The following is a 27,900-nucleotide window of genomic DNA, read 5'->3' as shown; positions in this document are numbered from 1 at the left end:
TATTTTTACTTTTTCGTTAGTATCAGCATGGTATATTTTCCTTCATCCATTTACTTTTTAAAAATTAATCTATTTTTTATTGACGGGTACTTGCTTTAAAGAATTTTGCTGTATACCGTCAAACTTCAACATGAATCAGCCATAGGTATGTATATATATATATATATATATATATATATATATATATATATATATCCCCTCCCTTTGGAAACACCTCCCCATCCCAACCCTCTAGGTTGATACAGAGCCCCTGTTTGAGTTTCCTGAGTCATACAGCAAATTCCTATTGGCTATCTATTTTACATATGGTAATAAAGCATCCATGTTACTGTTGCCATACATCTCACCCTCTCCTCCCTTCTTCCCATGTCCATAATTCTATTCTTCATGTCTGTTTCTCCACTGTTGCCCTGTAAATAAATTCTTCAGTACCATTTTTCTAGATTCCGTATACATGTATTAGATTACGGTATTTTTATCTTTCTGACTTACTTAAATCTGTATAATACGTTCTAGGTTTATCCACCTCATTAGAACTGACTCAAATGTGTTCCTTTTTATGGCTAATATTCCATTGTGTATATATACCACAACTTTTTATCCATTCATCTGTCAATGGACATCTAGGTTGCTTCCATGGTCTAGCTATTTAAATAGTGCTGCAATGAACAATGGGATACAGACGTCTCTTTCAATTTTGGTTTCCTCAGGGTATATGCCTAGGAGTGGGATTGCTGGACGTGAGTCTGAGTGAACTCTGGGAGTTGGTGATGGACAGGGAGGCCTGGCATGCTCTGATTCATAGGGTCACAAAGAGTCAGACACGACTGAGTGACTGAACTGAACTGAACTGATGATGGTTTTATTCCTAGCTTTGTAAAGAATCTCCATACCATTTTCCATAGTGGCTGTATCAACTTACATTCCCACCAACAGTACAAGAGTGTTTCCTTTTCTCCACACCCTCCCCAGCATTCATTGTTTGTAGACTTTTTGATGAGGGCCATTCTGACTGGTGTGAGGTGAGATTTCATTGTCGTTTTGATTTGCACTTCTCTAATAATGAGCGAGGTTGAGCATCTTTTCATGTGGTTGTTAGCCATCTGTATGTCTTCTTTAGAGAAAGTCTTTTTAGGTCTTTTCCTGCTTTTTGATTGGGTTGTTTGTTTTTCTGGTATTTAGCTGTATGAGCTGCTTGTATAATTTGGAAATGAATCCTTTGTCAGTTGTTTCATTTGCTATTATTTTCTCTCATTTTGAGGGCTGTCTTTCACCTTGCTTATAGCTTCCTTTGCCTTGCAAAACCTTTTAAGTTTAATCAGGTTCCACTTGTTTACTTTTTATTTTCGTTACTCTAGGAAGTGGGTCATAGAGGTTCTTGCTTTGTTTATGTCATCAAGTATTCTGCCTATGTTTTTCTCTAACAGTTTTATAGTTTCTGGTCTTACACTTGGGTCATTAATCCATTTTGAGTTTATCTTTGTGTACGGTGTTAGGAAGTGCTCTAATTTCATTCTTTTACAAGTAGCTGTCCACTTTTCTCAGCACCATTTATTGAAGAGGCTGTCTTTGCCCCATTGTATATTATTGCCTCCTTTGTCAAAAATAAGGTACCCATTGGTGCATGGGTTTATTTCTGGGCTTACTATCTTTTTCCATTGGTCTATATTTCTGTTTTTGTGCCAGTACCATACTGTCTTGATGACTATAGCTTTGTAGTATAACCTGAAGTCAGGAAGCTCAAGTCCTCCTGCTCCATTCTTCTTTCTCAAGCCTGCTTTGGCTATTTGTGTTTCCATTTGAATTATGAAATTTTTTGTTCTAGTTATGTGAAAAATGCCATTGGTAATTTGATAGGGATTGCATTGAATGTGTAGATTGCATTTGGTAGTATAGTCATTTTCACAATATTCTTCCTACTCAGTAACATGGAATATCTCTCTCTCTGTTCATGTCATTTTTGATTTCTTTCATTAGTGTCTTATAATTTTCTCTGTTCAGTTCTTCCTTCTCCTTCGGTAAGTTTATTCCTAGATATTTAATTCTTTTTGTTGCAATGGTGATTAGGATTGATTCCTTAATTGCTCTGATTTTTCATTGTTAGTTTATAGAAATGCAAGTGATTTCTGTGTATTCATTTTGTATCCTGCAACTTTGCTAAATCCACTGATTAGCTCTAGAAATTTTCTGATACCATTTTTAGGGTTTTCTATGTACAGTATCATGTCATCTGAAAACAGTGAGAGCTTTACTTCTTTTCCAATCTGGAATTCTTTTATTTTTTTTTTTTCTTCTCTGATTGCTATAGCTAGGACTTCCAGAATTATATTGAATAACAGTGGTGAAAGTGGAAACCCTTGTGTTGTTCCTGATCTCAGAGGGAATGCTCTCAGTTTTTCACCATTGAGAATAATGTTTGCTGTAGGCTTATCATATATGGGCTTTACTATGTTAAGGTAGGTTCCTTCTATGCCCATTTTTTGAAGAGTTTTAATCATAAATAGGTGCTGAATTTTGTTAAAGGCTTTTTCTGCATCTACTGAGATAATCATATGTTTTTATCTTTTCAGTTTGTTAATATGGTGTATCACACTGATTGAATTCCATATATTGAAGAATCCTTGCATCCCTGGAATAAACCCAACTTGATCATGGTGTATGAGCTTTTTGATGTGTTGCTGAATTCTGTTTGCTAAAATTTTGTTGAGGATTTTTTCATCTATGTTCATCAGGGATATTGGCCTGTAGTTTTCTTTTTTTGTGTTGTCTTTGGTTTTGGTATCAGGGTGATGGTGGCATCATAGAATGAGTTTGGAAGTGTTCCCTCCTTTGCAATTTTTGAAAGAGTTTTAGAAGGATAGGCATTATCTTTACTATTTTACATGTAACATTTTGTGCCTCTTGGCACATGTCACAGTGTGCAATGAATATATTTAACTACATGATAACTTATGATATTTTCTGATTTTCACCTGTATATTTTAAGGATTAAAATAGGATGTTAACTAGATGGCTTTCTCAATAACAGGAGACTTTAGAACATCAGGTGGGAATGAATTGTAATCACTAAAGGAAATCAATGTAAAAATGTGGTCTGCAGTCTCTAACTTATTACCACAAATAGTTTCACTTCAACTGAATAATTAACTTTCACTTGGAGGAAAATGAAGCTTATATGGAATGTTAAAATCCCCTCTTAATCAAACATGATAGAGTAATACTTGTTAAATTCCAAAAGGTAAAAATGCTATTTTTTCAGATTGATTCATATAAGGGGAATGTAAATAATTCTAAAACTAAAAACAAAGAGTAAATTACAAAAAAATTGCATAACTTCTAAAAAGTATTATCCTGAATCTGAAAATCTAAACAAAAGCTTAGAAAAATTTTATTATCACAGTCCTGAAAGACTGTTATTAAAAATCACAGATTTAGTATTTCAAGTCAAATGTATTTAATATTTTGAAGATTATTTGTAAAGCTATAACAAATACTCTAAAATGAATCATCTATTAACTTCCTGTTTCTCTATTATCTGTTTCTCATCATTATACAATATTTTAAAATATCAAATAGTTTGGCATGAGGGGTGGAATATTGTGATTTACAATATATTTATGTACCTATATATATATATACACATATATTATATTATATTTACATATTATGCATAAAATCCCCTGGAGGAGGGCATGGCAACCCACTCCAGGATTCTTCTTGGAGAACCCATGGACAGAGGAGCCTGGCAGGCTACAGTCCATAGGTTAACAAAGAGTCAAACATGACTGAGGTGACTTAGCACACATTTACATGTATAATATGTATTATACATGTATGTGTATATATATGTAGGTACATAAATATTCTATATATGTGTATGTATGTGTATACATATATATGTATGTATGTATGTATTTGGATATTCAGATGACCAAAATATATTTCTCATATATATTTGGTCTTCATCCACAGTTTCTGGCTCTCCAAATCTTTGGAATTTCCTGAATCACAAGAACCTTGGTAGCATCTTTTGTTATAATATTGGGCTCTTGTCTTTACTTCCTGAAAATTCTTCAGAGTTTCAGAGCTATAAATCTGAAAGAGATGTTTTATTATTCATAACAAGTCCAATCCATCACAACTGGATTTAAATTAATGAAGATAACTTTGCAAAGTACCTACAGATGGGAGCTGGTTACCAGGAGCACACACTATGAAGACAGGGTTGTAAATTTCAGTCCCAGATTTTGATTTGATTTCTAGGGAGGGTAGAGGGGCTAAAGTTTGACTCAATCAGCAATGACCAATCAGTTAATCAAACATGTCTACATAATGAAGCCTCCATAAAAATACAAAAGGAAGGGAGTTCAAGGACCTTCCACACTGGGGAGCCAGAACACACCATGTGTCACCATGCCAGGCCCCAAATGCCACGAGGACAGAGCTCCCTAGGTTTGGACCTGGCCCTGTGTGTCTCTTCATCTAGCTATTGATTCATATCCTTTAATACCCTTTTTAATAGACTGGTAATCTAGTGACTAAACAGGTTTTCCTGAATTCCATGAGTTGTTCTAGGAAATTAATTGAACCCACGGAGAGTGTGTCATAGCCTGTGTATATATATATGTATATAACATACATATATATATATATATAAAACATATATAGTGTGTTATAACTTGTAAGTCAGAGGTACAGGTAACAACCTGCACTTGTCATTGGTATCTTGAGCTAAATGGGAAATACTGGAACTTCCAATTTGTAGCCAGACTGTCAGAAACACAGGTAACAACCTCAGTTTGCAACTGGCACCTGAAGTAGATGGTTGTCTTGTGGGCATGAACACTTTAGCTATGGCTATTGATTCTATCTTCTGGTGTCTAAAATGGCTTGGTGTTTTATGGGAAACTGTCCACTTTATACACACACTCCAGCTGATTCTCACAGCACTAAAAGGAAGAAAATTATCTAATTTTCAAAAAAGGCCCTGACGTCTAAGTTAAAAAATAATAATTTTGTATATAATATCTAAGCAGTTTTAAGGAATAAAGAATAATTCATTATTTCTGTGCATCCATGGAAGAACTATTTAATAGGAATCATTGAATTTTACAAATTCAATAAGAAATATTTCACAAATCCCCGGGGCAAATGTAATTTCTCCTCAGTGAACTTTTTTCAGGAACTCTTTCCTTTTCAAAACAAGAACCTGTAAAGAATACTAGTCTCAATGGACAAGCTAAAAAATTGTAGCTGGCAAATTTGTACAAAAGGGTTTTAGGAAATAAATTATGTTGCCCTTAGTTTTAATCACTATTCTTCTTGCCTACTGCAAATCTGTATTATATATTAGGTTACTGTCTAGTTTAACATAATTTTCCTAATTTAATTCTCTAGGTTGTAATTATCAACTCTGCTCTTAAATGCTACATTAAATATTTGTGATATTTTTTTGCATTTTGCTGGAGGTATTGAAAGACAGCTTTTATTAATCAAGAATGCTTCAGGACTCCAATACTCCACTTCTCTTAAGATCCCCACTACAGTGAATACATTTATTCCCTCTCTGAATTCTCCTGCCTCTTATCTTTTTTTCTCTTTCTGTTCAATGTATGTTAAAAGAAAAAAAAATGCAAATCTCAGGCAGCGCCTTTAGAAAGATGATTTAAATTCTCTCACTCTAACTCGCTTCTCCTACAAATTGAAGAAATAAATCCTTCTCAAATGGCTATTCTGAGGAAAGCATATAGCACAATGCTTAGCAGAAAATAGAGGATTAATAAATAGTACTTGGATCATTTCCCTATGTGGTTAAATCTCCCAATATAGCAATTTTATCTGCATTTCTGGCCACTTTCCCTAAGGATGTTCTCCACCTGACAGCAAATTTGGAAGAGGCTTACAAGACTCTTCTTTAACAGTATTCTCTTACCTACCACTACCTCTCCCAATTGCTTTCTTTCCCCAAACTACTGAGTTATAGAATATTGCTTTAAAACAAAAGCTTTTTTAAGGGAGCAGGATCACCTGGGATTTAACATGTGGATTTTAACATAATGAAATTTTGTATTTGCATCCTAGAAAATGCTTCAAACTATCTTACAACTAACCAGGATAAATTTACCATAAAATATACTTGAATAGATTCAGAGTACAAGGTTTTAAAAAAATAACTTGTCACTCCATTCTGATAATTTTAATTTATTTGAATGTAATTTATTTAATAAGATAGTGAAACACTTTTTTTTTTTTATAACAGATCCTTATAAACTGTTTGAGAAAGCAGAGGAGACACTTAATCACATTTCTGCTACTGAATTTCAGACTTGGTGATTTTGCCTGAGTATCACTTCCAAAATTGGCGACAACAGGGGAAAGAATTTAATGGACACAAAGAATACCAATGTTCTTGGCTTTGAAGTTTTGGAGGTCTCTTTGAAATCTAGACTCATGGCTACTACAGGGATTATCAAATATTTGAGATCTGTTAATCCTAGTATGATGGTTTTCTAATCTTCCTCATTTATAATGAACTGATGACTGCTGTGCATGATCAAAGCAGACCATACTTTATAAGTTCACAGTCATCAATGTAATAAATTGACTATTTTTTAAAAAAAGAATCAATTTCACTAGTTATAGTCTAAAATTTTAGAAATTAAGACATGGAGAAAATAAATAACTTGTAGGAAATCATTCAAAATAACAAGAACAAAATCTCAAATTCCTCGAATCATGTAAGGTAGTGAACATACAAGAATATATACAATACACACATGTACCCATGCATGTTTAAATGAGGAATAAGAAATTAGGAATAAAAATGTTTTACATTTCATTTGTTTTATTTTAATGTCTCTCCATTACTTCTATTCATGTCAAACAGGGAATAAAGTGGCATAAAAGACCTAAAATAGTAATAGTAAAAATTTAAAAATGAATGTGAGAAAAAAGTGAAAGCAAGTAAGAACAGAAGGAGAAGAAAAAGTGAAAAAGATGAAGGAAGGGAGAAATGAGAGAGAGAGAAAAGAGAAAGCTTGGTTAGATTTTATTAATAATTTTAAAGGCAAAGGAATCATCTGCCTATAATTCAACATTTGGAACACAGTAGAGTTCCATGATGGGAGTTAGAAGGGTTTTATAAGCAAACATCAGTCAGTTCAGTTCAGTCGCTCAGTCTTATCTGACTCTTTGTGACCCCATGAACTGCAGCATGACATAGTCTATAACTGGTTACTAACAAGAGAAAAATAACATAAATAATTGCCTTCATCCAGTACCGAGGACATTTACTTGTGAATATCTTTTGCTTCTCCTTCCCCAACTCCCTCTCTTCTTCCTTGTCTTCCTCCATCTCCACCTTTACTTTGCCTCTCTCTCTCTCCTATGTGTATATGTAATATTTTTATTGAATTATTACTTACTTGAATATAAGTTGTAGATTGTTGTTGTTCAGTCAATCAGTCATGTCCGACTCTTTGTGACGCCATGGACTGCAGCAAGCCAGGCTTCCCTGTCCTTCACTATCTCCTGGACGGAGCTTGGTCAAACTCATGTCCATTGAGTCAGTGATGCCATCCAACCATCTCATCCTCTATCATCCCCTTCTCCTCCTGCTTTCAATCTTCAGGCAGACACTTTACCATCTGAGCCACCAGGGAAGTCCTCAATCTTTCCCAGCATCACGGTTTTTCCTAATGCGTCAGCTCTTTAGATCAGGTGGCCAAAGTATTGAAGCTTCAGCATCAGTCCTTCCAATGAATAGTCAAGACTGATTTCCTTTAGTATTGACTAGTTTGATTTCCCTGCAGTCCAAGAGACTCTCAAGAGTCTTCTCCAACACAGCATTTCAAAAGCATCAATTCGCCTTCTTCATGGCCCAGCTCTCACATCCATACATGACTACTGAAAAAACCACAGCTTTAACTACACAGACCTTTGTCAACAAAGTAATGTCTCTGCTTTTTATTATGCTGTCTAGGTTTCTCACAACTTTTCTTCCAAGGAGCAAGCATCTTTTAATATCATGGCTGCAGACATTTTCCACAGTGATTTTGGAGCCCAAAAAGATACAAACATGAGTTTGAGCAAGTTCTGGGAGATGGTGAAGCACAGGGATGCCTGGCATGCTGCAGTCCATGGGGTCACAAAGTGTCAGACACAACTGAGCAACTGAATAAATTCTATAGTAAGGAAGAATTTTACCATCTCTCATTTGATTATTAATAATTATGTTTATGTCAGTAGGGTCTCAAGGGTTTCTGTTTTATTCAATAGGTAACAATTTGTTCTATCAGTATTTATTTTGTTGCTCAAAGTGTCTTAGATTCGATCAGTGAAGATTCTTCAGGCTAGCCTCACCATTTTTTTTGACAACAACCCTTCATCTTTTGAGTACTGGTTTGTAAAGCAGGCTTGTGTGTAGACTCAACTTGGACTTTTGTTGCTCCACCCCTGCAACCAATCATTATCCCAAGAGCTCTGTGTCTTTCATATTTAAAATCTGGGTGCTTAGTGAAAACATTGCATCTGGATGTCATTGCCTCCTGGTTCTCTCAAAAGACAAACCTAGGAAATATGTGTATTTTTTGTTTTTTTCAGAAGCACACACACACAAAAAGACACCCATTTACATCAATTTTTCTCTATTAAAAATCAAAAGGTCATGTCAATGCCTCGAAGTCCAACCCAACATCATAGATGTCAATCTGCCCTCACTACTTCCATATTTGTAAATCTCTAAGAGTGTGAAGTCAATGCCCATTATCATTAGTATAATTATTTGCTTGCACATTTCCTGTGTAACCAACCTCAGACTCTTTCACCTGCTTTCTCACCCTATTGAGTCCTCAGGTCTACAGGTAATGATGACACCTCTTAAGTCCTGAATTCTCTTTGTTCCTGGCTTTTATGATCTAACTTCAAAAGAATGGAAAGAAAAGAGAATGGAGGAAAGAGATTGAAAGGGAAGAATAAAAGGGAACAAAATCAATTAATATTTTTCAAAGAAAAGAAAGGAGAACAGAAGATAAGAAAGAGGAAGAATGAGAGCAAAAAACCTTCACTTGGACAACAATATCCAGGGCTCTTCAATCTTTTAAATACAATTTGAAAATTTGGAATTTAGTTTCAATATGCTAGTGAGTTTGTTTCAAACACAGGTAAAGCCTCAGCCCAAGCAGGGATAATCCCCAAGAAATACAAACCTAAACTATATTAGGAAGAAAATTATTTCATTTTTCTTGTTAATTGTTGACCTAGACTTTATACATTCTAAGAGTTAAGGAGTATTAAGTCTCTAAAATGTCATATATTTTAAGATTAGGAGTAGTATTTTTCCCCTTTTACATGTGAAATCATCTATTCTAAACCAATAGTTCTATCTCAAAGGTAACAATTTCCACAAAACTGTCCCAATATTCCAAGAAATGTTTAGATGCTTCTTTGAAATGAGCACCCAAATCTGTCTTTACCCCAAGAGAAGATGTAAGTGTAACTGCCTATATTTGTTTGCTCCACTTGAGTGTAAACTCCTTGATGGCAGGGATGTTCATCTCATTCATTTTTATATTGTAACACTAACAGATGTCTTAGGGGGGAAAAAAAAAGTTACTCAATAAACATCTACCCAGAGAATGAACAGATGAATTCCTCAGACCTCATTCTAGTGTCAGGGCAACTGTGAAATCAATCTGAAGTTACAAGGAGTTTTCTACTGCTATAATAGTAGCATTTACATATCCCAGTGTCAGTTTCCTAATTTAGATTCAGCCCTGCACTGTTCACACGCTTACATTAATGCCCTCTCTGACCTTTTGTACATTATAAGAATTCTTATTCATCTTATATTTGTGTGGGTTTTTTATTGACTTCCTAAATTAATAAGCTATACACTAGTCACCCTTGAACTTCATTTCATTTAGCTACCAAGGTCATTTGAACTGTGCAAAATTCATTTCTCTAATAGAACAACAAACCAATTTGAACTTCTGTCACTTTTAAAAATGATGAATATACTCCTTATTCATTTCCCAGGTCTCTTTGTAAGATAATTGAATGCACTGGGTTTCCATTTTGATAAAATCTGCAGTTGTTTGGAATTCTGTATTCAGATGTACTGTGTGAAAAGCTTTGGTGTCTGTTTTATCTTTCAATCTTTAAAACAGCACATAAATTCAGTATTTTCATCTTCATTTTAAAGTTGAGATATATGAGTTAAGATATTCTCAATGATTTATCCAAAATCAACAGAACCAGCAAGTGGCTGCATGGCTGCTCTGCCTCAGGGGATCAACTCTATATCATGCACCTTTCACTGTCCCACTTATCATTTCTCCAGTTTTTTAATTTTGAAATGTTTCAAACCTACTTAAAAGTTGAAAAACTAATTCAATGATAATTGGTATACTCTTCATCTAGATTCACCAAATGTTACCACTTGTTTTGTCTCTTGCTCTTATCTGATTTTCTTTCTTTCATGCTCTCTCTAGATGGATACAGACAGATACACACACACACACACAGAGACATAGTCGTTTAAGTAGTTGCATACTATACTTCATGCTTAAATAATTCAGTATGTATCTCTGAAGAACAAGGACATTATATGTTGTTTGTATACATATTACCTATATAATACCCTTTCCACAAATAACCTGAATCAAACAATGAGGAAACTATCTGACAAAACCTGATTTAGAAGTGTTCTACACAACACAATATAGATAGAATCTTCAAAAATGTTAATGGCACAAGACATCCAAAAAGAAAGAAGGACTATTTTAGATGAACGAAGATTAAAGTACCATGAAAATAAAATACATGAATCTTAACTAGATCTTATGCTGAAAAACTAACATAAAAAAGCTATGAATGACATTTTAAGGACAGTCAGGAAAATGTGAATATAGGTAGCACATTGTACATGCGTGCATGCTGAGTCATGTCTGACACTTTTGCAATTCCATGGATGGTAGCCCACATCCATGGGATTCTCCAGGCAAGAATACTGGAGTGGTCTGTCATTTTCTCTTCCAGGGGATCTTCATGATGACTCAGGGATAGAACCTGTATCTCCTGCACTGGCAAGAAAATTCTTTACCACTGAACCAGCTGGGAAGCTTGGGTGGGATATTAGATGATATCATTCCATTATTCACTCTATTGCTTATCAAAACCAAAGGAAGTATTTCTAAAGCACTGCTTTTTATAATATGTATCTCTACATATTCAGATTCAAAATACAAAAGAATTGTATGTTCTTTTAATATACACGTACACATATAAAGAGCCACAAGAATTATGTTTTTATTATTTTTGTGTATATATAGTTTATGAATGTCTATTTCATGTCTATTCATGATGCATCAATCTTTTAGATAGAGCAGTGGAAAAAAATGAGGTGTATAAAATGTTTTAACAGATTGGTATGTCTAATAAAAAAGATAACCAAGAACAATTTAATTTCCCAAACTTTGTTGTATGTTCAGATCTTTAACTAGTCATTACTTATATTAGCAATTTATGTTAGACAATTGGTTATTTCCTTTCCGATAGTGGGTAAATAGTTAATTGCTTTCCTTGCTACATACAAGGTTTTTTGTCAGCTGTTCAGTCATATAACCAAGTAAGCCTTTGAAAGAATCAGGGAGGTGTTAGTTGAGACTATTAAACATCTCAAATTTATTTTCTCATAGCATTTTAGATACATATATTTTAATTATAGAAAATATTTTACAATGTAAAGATGAGAGATTGTATAAGACACAGAGAGGCAGAAATGACCACAAAGACGAAGAAGGGGAGAAAGGAAACACAGGGAAAGAGCAGACCACTATGATAAATCTTTAGGATTGACAAAAGCCTGTTCGGGTATAAAACAATTTCCTTTCTTATCTAGTCACACTGGGGAATATTATGAGCTTCAGGTATAAATTGGACAGTCTATGAAAGTTCAAGTTGGAACATACTGTGAACGTTTTTCATGATATAGGATAGATCTAAACAGTGATTCTTTCTTGCTGAATATTAGGTATTTAAAACAAATAGAAACAAGCAACTTGAATTTTGTTATTTATTTAAAAAGTTCTCAAAATCTGCTGACATAGGACCTAATGATTTTTTAAATCATTGAAAATGAATTTAAAAATCACCTAAAAAGATACATCACCCCCTTTTTACACTGCACTACTTGATGTTTCTTAAATAGGTATTCAAAAAAGTATGTTAGAACCTGAGAAGAGTTTATAAGAGCTCTCTTTATACAGTCAATAATATTTACTGAAATTATTATTCCTAAAACATTTTTTGAACTGAATTTAAACAAGGATTAGAAAAAGATGACATGTAAATAAAGAAATTCACTTCAACAGGAAAATTTGATGTCTAGAATTTTAAAGTTCCTAATCAATACAGTTTCTAGCTAAGTTTCTCAATGTAGATGAAAGAGAATGTACCCATCATTTTCTCAAGATGATGATCAGCATATTACTGTGCAATATTATAGCCATTTTCTCTTACTTTACTCTTATCAGCTCAGTTAATGATACTGTTGCATTTCCGTATTCAATACTGGAGTTATCTCTGTCTGTTCCCTCATTCTTCATGTCCAAGAGGCCACTGGTGATGACTGTGCTTCATTTGAAATTCTTCTCAAACCTATCCCTCTGCTCACTCTTACTTTGTCTCTACACTTTAATTTTTCATTGTGTCTCATTGTTACATTAACCACTTATTATTTCTTTGTTACTTGTTTGTATACCCTCTACCTTATCCCATACTTCATTTCCATAGTTCCTTAAAATACAGCTCTTATCTTGTTACTTCTCAGTCTGACTTAGGTGCTTACTATCCTTTCTCCAATTTATTTCTTGCTAATACAAACCTGATTTTGTTCACATATCAGGTGGCCTCTTTGGAGGAATCTAGGAACCATTCATCTAGGATGGTTCCATTCCTGTATCACTGATCATTTTCTGAATAGATTGGTTGAAGGATTTATCCATTGACACAGGAGGAAGCATCTACTGGGTGTAATTTCTAAGTAAAGTTTTTATAAAGAACATTAAAAAAAATGCTTTAGCTCCTACCTTTGGACACTGTTGACTGTGATTGTGATACCTGAAATTAGTTCAGTTATATAGTAATAATTAGGGGAAAAAATTACAGAGAAGCGGAAGTGAACGCATGCTTTCACTATATGATTCAATTCACTATTCTGAGTCTACCTTATCTCTAGGCCTTCTTGCTATGTAAGCAAAGAAATGTTCCAGTTTTACTTTCAAATACTTGAAACATGAACACATCATACTTGCATCTCCTAACTCCTCAGCTAAGCAACTAGAGTATAATTTTTTTTTTTTTTTTAAGTACGAGAGGCTTTGATTGAGCCTATAGAGAATTCAGGAAGGAACTGATAAAGTATTGATGTTTAAATCTATTTATTTTTGTGAAATGTAAAAATATTTTTAAGTTGAAGAAGAGAACAAAATTGAATATAAGAACCTCACAAAATGAAGGAACCGCTAAAGTTTATGAAAGAATATAATGGATTTGGTTTTTGTTATTGACCTGACAGACACAGGTTAAAGAGGCAGAAACAGAGGGGACTGATGGAGGAAAGAGCATGTGAGACTGGGTCACAGCAGATGTTAGTGGAGGATGTTTCAAGCAGCATCCTCACAGCAGAGCCCGGATGGTAGACTTGGCATAAGCCCTCAGTTTCACATGGGAGAGCAGCCATAGGACTAACAGGATTAAACCTAGCACTTCACATTCTCTGCGGCCTGCCATAAATATTTTATAAGAGCACTTTCCAAAAGGGCTAAGAGTTCAGGAGTGTTGTAAGTGCAATGGGAATTTGAGCATTTATGTTAATGTGACCTTATACGTGCCAAAAGCAATATGATTTTTGACATCTGAGGCACATCAATATTCCATTATATCTATAACAATACCTTTTACCTAGTAGGTGGAGAAGGAAATGGCAACCCACTCCAGTACTCTTGCCTAGAGAATTCTGTGGACAGAGGAGCCTGGTGGGCTGCTATCCATGGGGTCGCACAGAGTTGGACACGATTGACGCGACTTAGCATGAATGCATGCACTGGAGAAGGAAATGGCAATCCACTCCAGTACTCTTGCCTAGAGAATTCTGTGGACAGAGGAACCTGGTGGGCTGCTATCCATGAGGTCGCACAGAGTCAAACACGACTGACTTAGCAGCAGCAGCATACCTAGTAGGAGTTCAAGGACTTGACTGAACCAAGTACATTTGTCTAATTCTTTGATTAACCAAGACCAGTCAGTACATCCGTTTGGTCATCACTCAGGAGGCAGAATTGCCCTGAGTTGGGAAATATTTTATTAGCTTTGAGATAATTTACAAATAAATACAATTGTGAAACACCTAATCAAAGAACTGAGAGTTTTCTTTTTTCCCATGAGCAAAATATATAAGAGATCACAAAAAAGTAGCAAGGGCATTCAAAATCTCTAATTTGTAGAAATTTTTAAAATTACCACACTGCAAATGCAAATTTGTGCCTGCAACACTTTGCTGTCAAAAGAAAATTGATCTCTGTGTGAATGATAACACTTAAGCTCTTGGCCTTTCTGAGGAAATGCACCTGCCGCAAAATGACAAACGAGAGGAGGCCGATTATTTGGCACATGGACAGTATGGTTATAGGAACCTGTTTTGAAATAGAAGGAGCACAGTCTCCTGAATAGTAAAACTGATTAAATTCACATTTTTGGGGGGATATTTCAATTCTTTTTTCATATACTGCTTGAACTTACTTTATCTATAAGATCCCCTTGGTCACTTCCGAGAGGAATCATGAGGATGTGTATGTTATTTGCAGATTTAAATAGTGAAAGTACTGAGGCTTCCTGGCCAATCACGTCTGCCTGATTTTATGAGAGGACATAGGGTTCAGCTTGTTATTCTCTAGGGAATGATGGCAGCAGGGACTGAGTCAATTACAAAGAGCTCTTTCCAAACTCAGGATAAATGGTCCTTGTCATAAGGTATCTTCCTAGACATTTATGCTTTTGTGACTCTATTTTGCTCCTGAATGACAACAAAAATGTATCCTGAAAAACCTATTTTGTCCACTTTAAGTTTTTGCATACAGGTACCATATCTTCAATCTCAAATTTACTTTTCACTCTATTAATAATCGTGTTGAGTACTTTACTGTGAAGTATATAGAGCTACACAGTTAGTAATAAGGATAGCATAACTGATGATCCCAAACTTATGACAGAACAGTTGCTTTTATCTTAACAGTCTGCAATCTTTATACAAATTCATTTACAAATATATTCTTTTTCATATTGTGTATTCTATAAATGAATATATGAAAAACTAAAAGTACTTTGTCATTCTAAATTATGACTATCACCTAATGAATAAAATGACACATATTTTGTCTTATTTTAGGTCCATGTAATTTCATGTTTGAAATCTTCCCTTTTTTGATTATTTAGTTTACTGTATGGTATTAAGCCAAAGCCTATGACTATGTGTATTACAATAAACTGGAAAATTCTGAAAGAGATGGGAATACCAGACCACCGGATCTGCCTCTTGAGAAATTTGCATGCAGGTCAGAAAGCAACAGTTAGAACTGAGCATGGAACAACAGACTGATTCCAAATAGGAAAAGGAGTATGTCAAGGCTGTATATTGTCACCCTGTTTATTTAACTTATATGCAGAGTACATCATGAGAAATGCTGGACTGGAAGAAATACAAGCTGGAATCAAGACTGCTGGGAGAAATATGAATAACCTCAGATATGCAGATGACATCACCCTTATGGTAGAAAGTGAAGAGGAACTCAAAAGCCTCTTGATGAAAGTGAAAGTGGAGAGTAAAAAAGTTGGCTTAAAGCTCAACATTCAGAAAACGAAGATCATGGCATCCGGTCCCATCACTTCATGGGAAATAGATGGGGAAACAGTGGAAACAGTGTCAGACTTTATTTTTCTGGGCTCCAAAATCACTGCAGATGGTGACTGCAGCCATGAAATTAAAAGACGCTTACTCCTTGGAAGGAAAGTTATGACCAACCTAGAGAGCATATTCAAAAGCAGAGACATTACTTTGCCAACAAAGGTCCATCTAGTCAAGGCTATGGTTTTTCCTGTGGTCATGTATGGATGTGAGAGTTGGACTGTGAAGAAGGCTGAGCGCTGAAGAATCGATGCTTTTGAACTGTGGTGTTGGAGAATACTCTTGAGAGTACCTTGGACTGCAAGGAGATTCAACCAGTCCATTCTGAAGGAGATCAGCCCTGGGATTTCTTTGGAAGGAATGATGCTAAAGCTGAAACTCCAGTACTTTGGCTACCTCATGCGAAGAGTTGACTCATTGGAGAAGACTCTGATGCTGGGAGGGATTGGGGGCAAGAGGAGAACGGGACGACAGAGGATGAGATGGCTGGATGGCATCACTGACTCGATGGACATGAGTCTGAGTGAACTCTGGGAGTTGGTGATGGACAGGGAGGCCTGGCGTGCTGCAATTCATGGGGTTGCAAAGAGTTGGACAGGACTGAGCGACTGTCTGATGCGAAAGCTGAAACTCTAGTACTTTGGCCTCCTCATGCGAAGAGCTGACTCATTGGAAAATACTCTGATGCTGGGAGGGACTGGGGGCAAGAGGAGAAGGGGAAGACAGAGGATGAGATGGCTGGATGGCATCACTGACTCAATGGACGTGAGTCTCAGTGAACTCTGGGAGTTGGTGATGGACAGGGAGGTCTGGTGTGCTGCAATTCATGGGGTAGCAGAGTCAGACACAACTGAGCGACTGATCTGATCTGATTAAGCCATAAAACCACATTTTGTGAAAAATTTTTGGTAATGCAGGAACTGACAAAGGTTTGGGCATTCTTATCACTGAAAATATAAAAATACAAATGTTTGCCTATACTACATACAGATATAGAAAAACAAAAAAAATATGTAAAAACAAAATTATTAAAAGACGCACAGTGTGTTGGAATTATGGCATGCTTCTCCACTTAAATTTCCTCTTGTAAATTTTCTTGTGTAAGTAAAAAAGGAAAATATGAGTAATCCTCTATTTGCTGGAGAGCTAACTGTTATCTTTGTATGGTAAATTTTACAGATAGATTTATTTTATTCATTTTGTTTTTACATATTTCCTACAGTTATGACAGTAAAGTTGCATTACCTTTATTATTAGAAAAAAGTTGTTTTAAAACATTATATATGAAAAATTTACTTTTAGATAGAACCTATTCAGAGATCTCACTATGATTTATCTGTGGATTTTTTCTCCTATTATCAAAATAAAGGGATAGATATTAAGTATCTATCTATTCAAATATTCTCTCAGCCTATTTACTATCTAAAATGCACATGAAAGCAAAAGGTTTTTAGAAGACTACACATTTTATATATTCCGGGCTTAAACTTAGACTTTTATTAGGCCTCTTGTGATTTAGTGAGGCACTGAATTTGAAATAAGTAGCATGTAGAGATAGAAAGATAGTTCAAAGGAGGATAACAGAATCAGGTTAAATCATAAAAGAAGGCTTTTCCCTTGTTTAAGATATGTCAGTGAAAGTTTTACAGTGGATCAAGGTTTGATACCATAAAACGTAAATCCACCTCAGAAAAAGACTTTGACTCTCAGTTCATGATGCTTAACTTTATGCAACTCTTCCCAACTCTGGTTACTGACACTTAGGAAACCAACCATGAAAATCTGTTGATTCAATTGCTCATTCATACAAATTAAATGAGCGTCTACTTCTATGACAGATATTGTTCTAGGTGCTAAGTATAAAAATAGGAAAAGGCACAGACATAGAGAACAGACTTGTGCTTACCAAGGGGGAGGAGTAGTCAGGGAGGGATGGAGTAGGAGTTTGGGACAAGCAAATGCAAAGTATTATATATAGAATGAATAAACAACAAAGTCCTATTGTATACCACAGGAAACTATATTCAATATCCTATGATAAACTACAATGGAAAAGAACATGAAAAGAATGTGCATGTGTGTGTATGTGTATATAACTGAAATACAGTGCTGTAAAGCAGAAATTAACATTGTAAATCAACTATTCTTCAATGCAAAGAATTAAAAAAATAGTGCCATGGTTCTTATATTCAAAGAGTTCATCAAATTGAGAACTGATAATGAGTTAATAGGTATGCTTATACATTGCATTATGTACCATAAGTGAGACAAGACTCTCTCAGAGTGGGAGCACAGACGAGCAACAGCTAAGTCAGTCTGAGGGGGATGAGGGAGATGGTGACGCTTGAGTCAAATCTTAAAGTCTTTCTCAGCGTTCCTCAGATGGAAAATGCCAATGGGGTGAGGACGACATTGAACTGTGTTTTGAACAGAGATGATAGCTGCATGTGTAAAGGCATGTAGGTATGAGGAATTATGTATTCAGTTCATAGGAAAATATGCATCCTTAATTTAATAAGCTAGACATAATTTTTAAGGTAAGCAATGAAAGATTTCTTATGCTATTATATTTATACTTTCATTTGCATTGATGTACCTCCCTTCTGAAGAGGATTTATGATAATATCTGAAAATTTTAAGGCAGTTAACACTCTACTACAGTTTAACAACATTTAGATTAAAAAAAATACATTAACAATTAATATACAATGTGTGCATCAGGAAACTTTGCATAATTTTACTTTAGGTAAGATAAACATATTTTAGTAACATATTCTAGCAATGAGATCCATAGGAGTCATGGAAAAGACAGATGCCATCATTCAAAGCAATTGTATTATTACACTTAATCTGTGCCAGTGTGTTCTGCTCACAGTGAATATGAACTCTTTATAATGGCATATAATTAGATAAACAAAAGAATGGACAGCAAAAAATATTGAGGCAATGCCAGTCTACTAGCTCTGGGTTTAATTAAATTAGGTTGACACTATATCAATGTTAGTTTCAAAATACTGACTGTAATTTCATTAATCTGTCTCAGTTACATACAGCCAATTTTAAGGTACTCTCCTTTTATAAATTGTTATAGTGACACAATTAAACATCTGAATTTTAACTTTCTTCAACTAATACAGAAGCAACTGTAAGTGAACAGAATTAGGGATTTTGTATAGTTATTCTGAAAAAAAAAAAAGAAGCTTTATCATACAATGCATCTAATTATAAGGAAATGGAGAGTTAAAGCAACTTCCTTAGAGTCAAACTAGGATTTATGATATTAAAAACTACTTAGTAGATGCCTAGTCTGCACCAGCCCTCATGTCAGACTCCAGGTTTCCTGATTTCATTTTTTAACATGTGACATTTAAATGACATGCCATAATTAGGTACAATGGTGATTATCTGATTTTATATTAAATAGCCCCCTTCACTTATTAAATGACTACACTCATGCAAAAATTCTGATTCCTAGAAAAGCATTTAAATTACAACAAAGAAAGTATTTTGGTAAATAATTTACTGAGTCTTTTGTATTTTTTATCACAAGTAATTTCTTGAGTGAAAAATGTTCTTATGTTGCAGCTCTATAATGAATCTAACTAATCAAACTCCAAGTGAGTAATGAGACAAATGTGAAATATTTAATGAAACCTATGTTATTTGAAGGAAAATCAATTTGTTCATAAAATTCATGGGTATGTTCATTGGCTTAGATATAGTAAAAGAACAGAAATGAGATACACTTGCTTTTTATAACATACCAGTGAACAAACACGTTTGTAGCACAATAAAGGTCCAGATATAATTTTTCCCACTGTTCTTCTAGTATTTATTCAATAGAGTAGAAATCTTCTGCCTTATATAAGAATTTGGCAAAGTTCCATGAATTTTCTGCTCAAATTTAGAGAAAATCATTTGAAGTAATGAAATAGCTTTGATTCAGAAATTAATATTTTTCATTATAAAATGTCAATCATAAAACTCCTAGAGAAAAACATAGGAAGAACACTGACATAAATCATAACAAAATCTTTTTTGACCAACCTTCTAGAATAATGAAAATAAGAACAAAAAATGGGATCTAATTAAAAGCTTTTGCACAGCAAATAAAACTATAAATAAGATGAAAAGACAACACATCAGTGTGGGATGGTGGGGTGGGAGGGAGGTCCAATAGGGAGGACCTCCCTACTGTATATGTATATGTATATGTGTAGCTGAGTCACTTCATTGTATAGCAGAAACTAAGACAATATTTTAAAACAACTATACCCTAATTAGGAGAAGGCGATGGCACCCTACTCCAGTACTCTGGCCTGGAAAATCCCATGGACAGAGGAGCCTGGTAGGCTGCAGTTCATGAGGTTGCTAAGAGTCGGGCATGACTGAGCGATTTCACCTTCCCTTTTCACTTGCATGCATTTGAGAAGGAAATGGCAACCCACTCCAGTGTTCTTGCCTGGAGAATCCCAGGGACCAGGGAGCCTGGTGGGCTGCCATCTATGGGGTCGCACAGAGTCGGACACGACTGAAGCAACTTAGCAGCAGCAGCATACCCCAATTAAAAAATAAAAAATCAACACTACTGCCTTCCTTCAAGGTAAGAATTGTCCTGTATCAGGACTCTATTTAGTGACTGTAGGCTTTCAGGAGGGAAGGATATTGAGGTCAGATCTTCACTTTTCATATTAATAAATGCTCTTTCCTAATATGTTTAGTTAGTGGCAAGGACACAGAACAATATTATTTGTCTTTGACCTTCTTGGCAATTACTTAAATGTACTGTCATCTCTTTGGAATATGAAAGCAAAAACTACCAAAGGAATATGATTTATGTTTATAGTGATGAGCTGTGGTTACCACTTGTTTCAGATTATACTTGATAGAGTTTCTCCTAGCTTTTGTTCTTTGCATCATTTCAAAAATAATCTTCTGAGAATCATGTTTAATTGACAGTAAACATGTTTGATATTTCCATATTATTTTTTCCAAGTTGTACATTACTGAGGCACCAAAATATTTGGAAAATTCAGAAAAAATGACAAGCTGCTGAAATATGTTAGACATTAACAATGAATTAACAATCTTCGAGGAAATGTTGATCACTAAGCTCAACCAATGAGGGCCAGTAGTAAATTATCTTGGTGCCCCCCCCCCAGATTGCTCTGTGGTAAAGAATCTGCCTGTTTATTAAGCAGAAGCAATTATACAAATATTTTAATTTTCTCTAAAAGTAACTTTGGTAACATTTCAAACTTCAAATATAGCTGCTTCTAGCAGGTAAAATACAAATGCATATATGTAGTAAGTCTATGTTCTATCCTGAAAGTCTATGTTCTATCTTATTTTAAGAAATAAAATACTTGGGGGCTGTATTGTCCTTTAAAGTGAAAAATGGGGGAAAAAAAAGATTATTCATTCAGGAACTTTTTGAACTCTAGATCCTAGGGTTTATGACTCAGAAATGAACTGTATATAGTTTCTTCTCTGAATTTACTCATAACCAAAAAGACAAACTGTAAAAATTATCTAACTCTAGTAAATTGTTTGGTAATAGATCTATTGCACATCTCTTTGCAAATATATTTATGATACAGTAAATAGACACTATAACCAATTGTATTGCAAATATAAATTATATTTTATAAAGTACATTTTTTAAAATTTTATTTTATTTTTAAACTTTACATAATTGTATTAGTTTTGCCAAATATCAAAATGAATCCGCCACCGGTATACCTGTGTTCCCCATCCTGAACCCTCCTCCCTCCTCCCTCCCCATACCATCCCTCTGGGTCGTCCCAGTGCACTAGCCCCAAGCATCCAGTATTGTGCATCGAACCTGGACTGGCATCTCGTTTCATACATGATATTTTACATGTTTCAATGCCATTCTCCCAAATCTTCCCACCCTCTCGCTCTCCCATAGAGTCCATAAGACTGTTCTATACATCAGTGTCTCTTTTGCTGTCTTGTACACAGGGTTATTGTTACCATCTTTCTAAATTCCATATATATGCGTTATTATACTGTATTGGTGTTTTTCCTCCTGGCTTACTTCACTCTGTATAATAGGCTCCAGTTTCCTCCACCTCATTAGAACTGATTCAAATGTTTTCTTTTTAATGGCTGAGTAATACTCCATTGTGTATATGTACCACAGCTTTCTTATCCATTCATCTGCTGATGGACATCTAGGTTGCTTCCATGTCCTGGCTGTTATTTTAATCAATGTTTATTGGTGTGAATCACCTAAAAGTTTAAAAAGAAGTATATTTTCACTTAGAATTCCTATTTATGATTAGATGCTAAAATTAATAATGTATATTGTGAAAATATATTGTGGAATGGGTGAATTTAACTCAGATGACCATTATATCTACTACTGCGGGCAGGAATCCCTCAGAAGAAATGGAGTAGCCATCATGGTCAACAAAAGAGTCCAAAATGCAGTACTTGGATGCAATCTCAAAAACAACAGAATGATTCTGTTTGTTTCCAAGGCAAACCATTCAATATCACAGTAATCCAAGTCTATGCCCCAACCAGTAACGCTGAAGAAGCTGAAGTTGAATGGTTCTATGAAGACCTACAAGACCTTTTAGAACTAACACCCAAAAAAGATGTTCTTTTCATTATAGGGGCCTGGAATGCAAAAGTAGGAAGTCAAGAAACACCTGAAGTAACAGGCAAATTTGGCCTTAAAATACAGAATGAAGCAGGGCAAAGACTCATAGAGTTTTGCCAAGAAAATGCACTGGTCATAACAAACACCCTCTTCCAACAACACAAGAGAAGACTCTACACATGGACATCACCAGATGGTCAACACCAAAATCAGATTGATTATATTCTTTGCAGCCAAAGATGGAGAAGCTCTATACAGTCAGCAAAAACAAGACCAGGAGCTGATTGTGGCTCAGATCATAAACTCCTTATTGCCAAAATACAGACTGAAATTGAAGAAAGTGGAGAAAACCACTAGACCATTCAGGTATGACCTAAATCAAATCCCTGATGACTAACAGTGGAAGTGAGAAATAGATTTAAGGGACTAGATCTGATAGTAGAGCGCCTGATGAACTATGGATGGAGGTTCATGACATTGTACAGGAGACAGGAATCAAGACGATCCCCAAGAAAAAGAAATGCAAAAATGCAAAATGGCTGTCTGGGGAGGCCTTACAAATAGCTGTGAAAAGAAGAGAAGTGAAAAGCAAAGGAGAAAAGGAAAGATATACCTATTTGAATGCAGAGTTCCAAGGAATAGCAAGAAGAGATAAGAAAGCCTTCTTCAGCGATCAATGCAAAGAAATAGAGGAAAACAACAGAATGGGAAAGACTAGAGTCTCTTCAAGAAAATCAGAGATACCAAAGGAACATTTCATGCGAAGATGGGCTCGATAAAGGACAGAAATGGTATGGACCTAACAGAAGCAGAAGATATTAAGAAGAGATGGCAAGAATACACAGAAGAACTGTACAAAAAAGATCTTCATGACCCAGATAATCACGATGGTGTGATCACTGACCTAGAGCCAGATATCCTGGAATGTGAAGTCAAGTGGGCCTTAGAAAGCATCACTACGAACAAAGCTAGTGGAGGTGACAGAATTCCAGTTGAGCTATTCCAAATCCTGAAAGATGATGCTCTGAAAGTGCTGCACTCAATATGCCAGCAAATTGGGAAAACTCAGCAGTGGCCACAGGACTGGAAAAGGTCAGTTTTCATTCCAATCCCAAAGAAAAGCAATGCCAAACAATGCTCAAACTACCGCACAATTGCACTCATCTCACACGCTAGTAAAGTAATGCTCAAAATTCTCCAAGCCAGGCTTCAGCAACATGTGAACCGTGAACTTCCTGATGTTCAAGGTGGTTTTAGAAAAGGCAGAGGAACCAGAGATCAAATTGTCAATATCCGCTGGATCATGGAAAAAGCGAGAGTTCCAGAAAAACATCTATTTCTGCTTTATTGACTATGCCAAAGCCTTTGACTGTGTGGATCACAATAAACTGTGGAAAATTCTGAAAGAGATGGGAATAACAGACCACCTGACCTGCCTCTTGAGAAATCTGTATGCAGGTCAGGAAGCAACAGTTAGAACTGGACATGGAACAACAGACTGGTTCCAAATCGGAAAAGGAGTTCGTCAAGGCTGTATATTGTCACCCTGTTTATTTAACTTATATGCAGAGTACATCATGAGAAACGCTGGACTGGAAGAAAAACAAGCTGGAATCAAGATTGCTGGGAGAAATATCAATTACCTCGGATATGCAGATGACAGCACCCTTATGGCAGGAAGTGAAGAGGAACTCAAAAGCCTCTTGATGAAAGTGAAAGTGGAGAGTGAAAAAGTTGGCTTAAAGCTCAACATTCAGAAAATGAAGATCATGGCATCTGGTCCCACCACTTCATGGGAAATAGATGGGGAAACAGTGGAAACAGTGTCAGACTTTATTTTTCTGGGCTCCAAAATCACTACAGATGGTGACTGCAGCCATGAAAGACGCTTACTCCTTGGAAGGAAAGTTATGACCAACCTAGATAGCATATTCAAAAGCAGAGACATAACTTTGCCAGCAAAGGTTCATCTAGTCAAGGCTATGGTTTTTCCTGTAGTCATGTATGGATGTGAGAGTTGGACTGTGAAGAAAGGTGAGCACTGATAATTGATGCTTTTGAACTGTGGTGTTGGAGAAGACTCTTGAGAGTCCCTTGGACTGCCAGGAGATCCAACCGGTCCATTCTGAAGGAGATCAGCCCTGGGATTTTTTTGGAAGAAATGATGCTAAAGCTGAAACTCCAGTACTTTGGCCACCTCATGCGAAGAGTTGACTCATTGAAAAAGACTCTGATGCTGGGAGGGATTGCGGGCAGGAGGAGAAGGGGACAACAAAGGATGAGATGGCTGGATGGCATCACCGACTCGATGGACATGAGTTTGGGTAAACTCCAGGAGTTGGTGATGGACAGGGAGGCCTGGCATGCTGCGATTCATGGGGTCACAAAGAGTCAGACACGACTGAGCGACTGAACTGAACTGAATAGGGTAAAGTTGGGGTAGAGAAACCGGAAGAGGAGAGGAAAGGGATAGGGGAAGCGAGAATACAAAAAAGAAAACAGATGGTTTGGAGGTACTCTTGAAATCTTTATTTGATTACTAACACCATCTTTATGTTATTTTGTATCTAATTGTTTCTGATTGTTTTTCTATCTCCATCTCAGGCTCCTTCTCTAACCATATTGAACATTTAAATACAGTCAAGTTTCCATTCTTGGTGATCTCCATATTTTTCTTGCACCCTGAAGATTTCAATTTCTCTCCTGGATTCAACTATCCCATTTTGAAGATGCCATCCTAAAACTGTTCTGTCTTCTGATAGATTCCTTTCATGAACTTAACAGTGGGAATTTTCACAACTCTTCATTCTATCTTTTAAAACTATTTAAAAGTAAACAGTCATCCCACATTTTTCCTGAGTTCCTTACATTTCTCCAACAGTTAGCCCTATCACACTTAAAACTTTGAAATCATCTTGGTTTCTTCCTTTCAGGTAACACTGAATTAGTATCTAAGATGTGTGAAATCAATCATCCTTCATATTAATTCTGCCCTCACTGTCTTTCAGCTTTTGTCATTACCGTGTTGATATAAGAATAAGTAGACAATTACATAGTGAAATTCTGTCTTTCTCTGAAGCCTATGTCTCATAAAGTTACTTCCATAAATCATACACATATTTTGTTCCAACTATACTTTGTTGAGGTCAAGAATCATGTTCAAAAATTTATTTAACTCTAATAGAGTACTTTGATCATAGAAAGAATTTAATATACATTATTATTAATATGTAAATATGAGCCCTGTTTATATATATTTATATATCTTATAAATAACATCCCTTATACTTAAACCACGCTCATACTGTTTTAGTCACCATGTAAATTCAGTGGCACTAGGCTGTGTCTTGTGAAATTATGCAGGTGAAATTAGACAATTCATGAAACACCATAAGGTTTGGACATTCTTCACTTTTCTAAACTTCCCAATCCCTGATATAGCCTGCTAAATAAGTTTTTCATAGTAACTAGGAATTAGTTTTTAAAAGCATACTATACTCACACATGTTTATAAACATAAATGACATACCATACATTACGTATAGATACATCTATCTGACTACTTACTTACATATATCGATTATTTTACTTGTCTGTGTACCTCTATAAACTTAGTTCCATTAACTCTGTTAAACATTATTTTATCCTCTTAACATCTCAAAGATATATTTATCAGCTTTCCAAATTCTGTACATATGAATCAAGGTTAATGTTAAAAGGTGGGTGGTCTAGCAATGTTCTCAGGGATTTGTTACTGACCAAATATAAATATTTATTTATTAAATATATATTTATATATAATATATATATTCAATTGTATGAAAATATATAAAAATGATAGTTCATTTTAGGGTTAATACTATGAATCAAACAAAATAGGTAAGACAAAAGAGGCTAAGACAAGGTTGAAAGAGCGTTACATTCTAAATGGCTAATTTTCTTTGTTCACCAATGGATATTAATCACTATTTTCTTGAAACCTTCTGTCAAGGCTTGGCAGTAAGCATATTCATCTCCAAATATTGGGTAAATGTGTTATGGGAATGATTTGGCAGAAAAGAACATCTGCCCCCTTTTATACATGAGTATCAAAACTGCAGATTGCAACGTCAGTAACACTTTTCCCATCTCTGTTAAAGGAGGAAATTTATCTTTTAAACACCGACTGGCACATCCACTGAGAATCCTATAGCATATTTTCCTTACCTAGACTGCCTGTGGAGGAAATGAGGCTATATTATCAAGATTTCAAAATTCGAACAATCTACTTAAATTCACTATATAAAACACCTTCTACCAAAAAAGTGTTGGAAACGAGTTGATCATAATACTCATCTTCAAAATGACACTAACACTTATATCAACTAGAAAACTTCAAGTTAGATGTCATGCAAAACAAAGCACTGGAGTATAATTACGAATGAAGCTTTTGTTCATATAAACAGAAGGCATTCCCTGGGGAAATATAAAAAGTGTTTATCCACAAAATTTTATTTCCCATTCAGTGCTTTAGCTTCCTATGAAGTTATTGAGTCTCCAAGAAACTTGAAGATTAATCTCTATAACTACAGTTGTTACCTCTTCCATAAACAGATAATCACAAAGGAGAAGACAGACAGATAAGATGTTCATTACAATTTCCTAAAATTTCTACTTCTACTTTTGGAGTACCCATACGTACAATCACATGCCCCTTTGCTTAGCAATCAATGATTAAAAGAAAGTAATTCAGTCTAGAATATATCAACAAGAAAATCAAATATTTATTGGACATAACTAATACAGATGCTTTGCTATCTAACATACAATAAAATTTAGAATCATCCAAGTATAAAATGACCAGTAACAGATTTGGGGCCTATATTTTGATACATCAAAGACGGCAAGTCAATCACTCGGGTGATAGAGAAGGAGTCGTTGAATTTCAATAGAAAGTAAATAAGGATGATACAAATTACATATATTTTTTTCTTTTCTTAGTACTGAGCTAAAATAAAGAAGTAGAAAATAGGTTTTAAAGAAGATAAGTAACTTTTCAAAGGACATGGAAGCGATGAGTAGCAAAGTCAGAATTTTTCAAGTGTGGTCAACACCATAAAAACTGATGCTCTTTGCCATTTTTGTTTTCTGCCTCATGGTGCTGGTTGATTGTGAGTTAGTCGTTCAGTTGTGTCCGACTCTGCTACCCCATGGACTGTAGCCTGCCAGGCTTCTCTGTCCATGGGATTTCCCAGCCAAGAATACTGGAGTGAGTTGTTATTTCTTCTTCCAGGGGAGCTTCCCGACCCAGGAACTGAACCCAGGTCTC

At 35.3% G+C, this 27,900-nt stretch overlaps 1 protein-coding gene across 17 annotated transcripts in view; it reads right to left on the bottom strand.

Annotated features, from left to right (window-relative positions):
* Nucleotides 1–27,900, bottom strand: part of CCSER1 (coiled-coil serine rich protein 1) — a 1,487,998-nt gene that overhangs the window by 448,552 nt on the left and 1,011,546 nt on the right. The window contains exon 11 of one of the 17 annotated variants that reach the window (XM_086406512.1): nt 3–27,900. The exons of 15 other annotated variants lie outside the window; for them this stretch is intronic. In XM_086406512.1, coding sequence (XP_086262638.1) covers nt 27,775–27,900 — 126 coding nt within the window. In that variant the 3' untranslated portion in view covers nt 3–27,774. Of the gene's footprint in view, nt 1–2 lie in introns of those variants that run through there. One more of the 17 variants, XM_086406522.1, reaches the window with a different exon arrangement.

This window comes from Bos grunniens, chromosome 6 (genome assembly GCF_055505025.1).
Source record: "Bos grunniens cultivar Pamir isolate PY7600 chromosome 6, Bosgru_T2T1.0, whole genome shotgun sequence".
Lineage (NCBI taxonomy): Eukaryota > Metazoa > Chordata > Mammalia > Artiodactyla > Bovidae > Bos > Bos grunniens.
The sequence above is the reverse complement of the archived record's forward strand: the minus strand, read 5'-3'. Positions and strand labels throughout refer to the sequence as shown.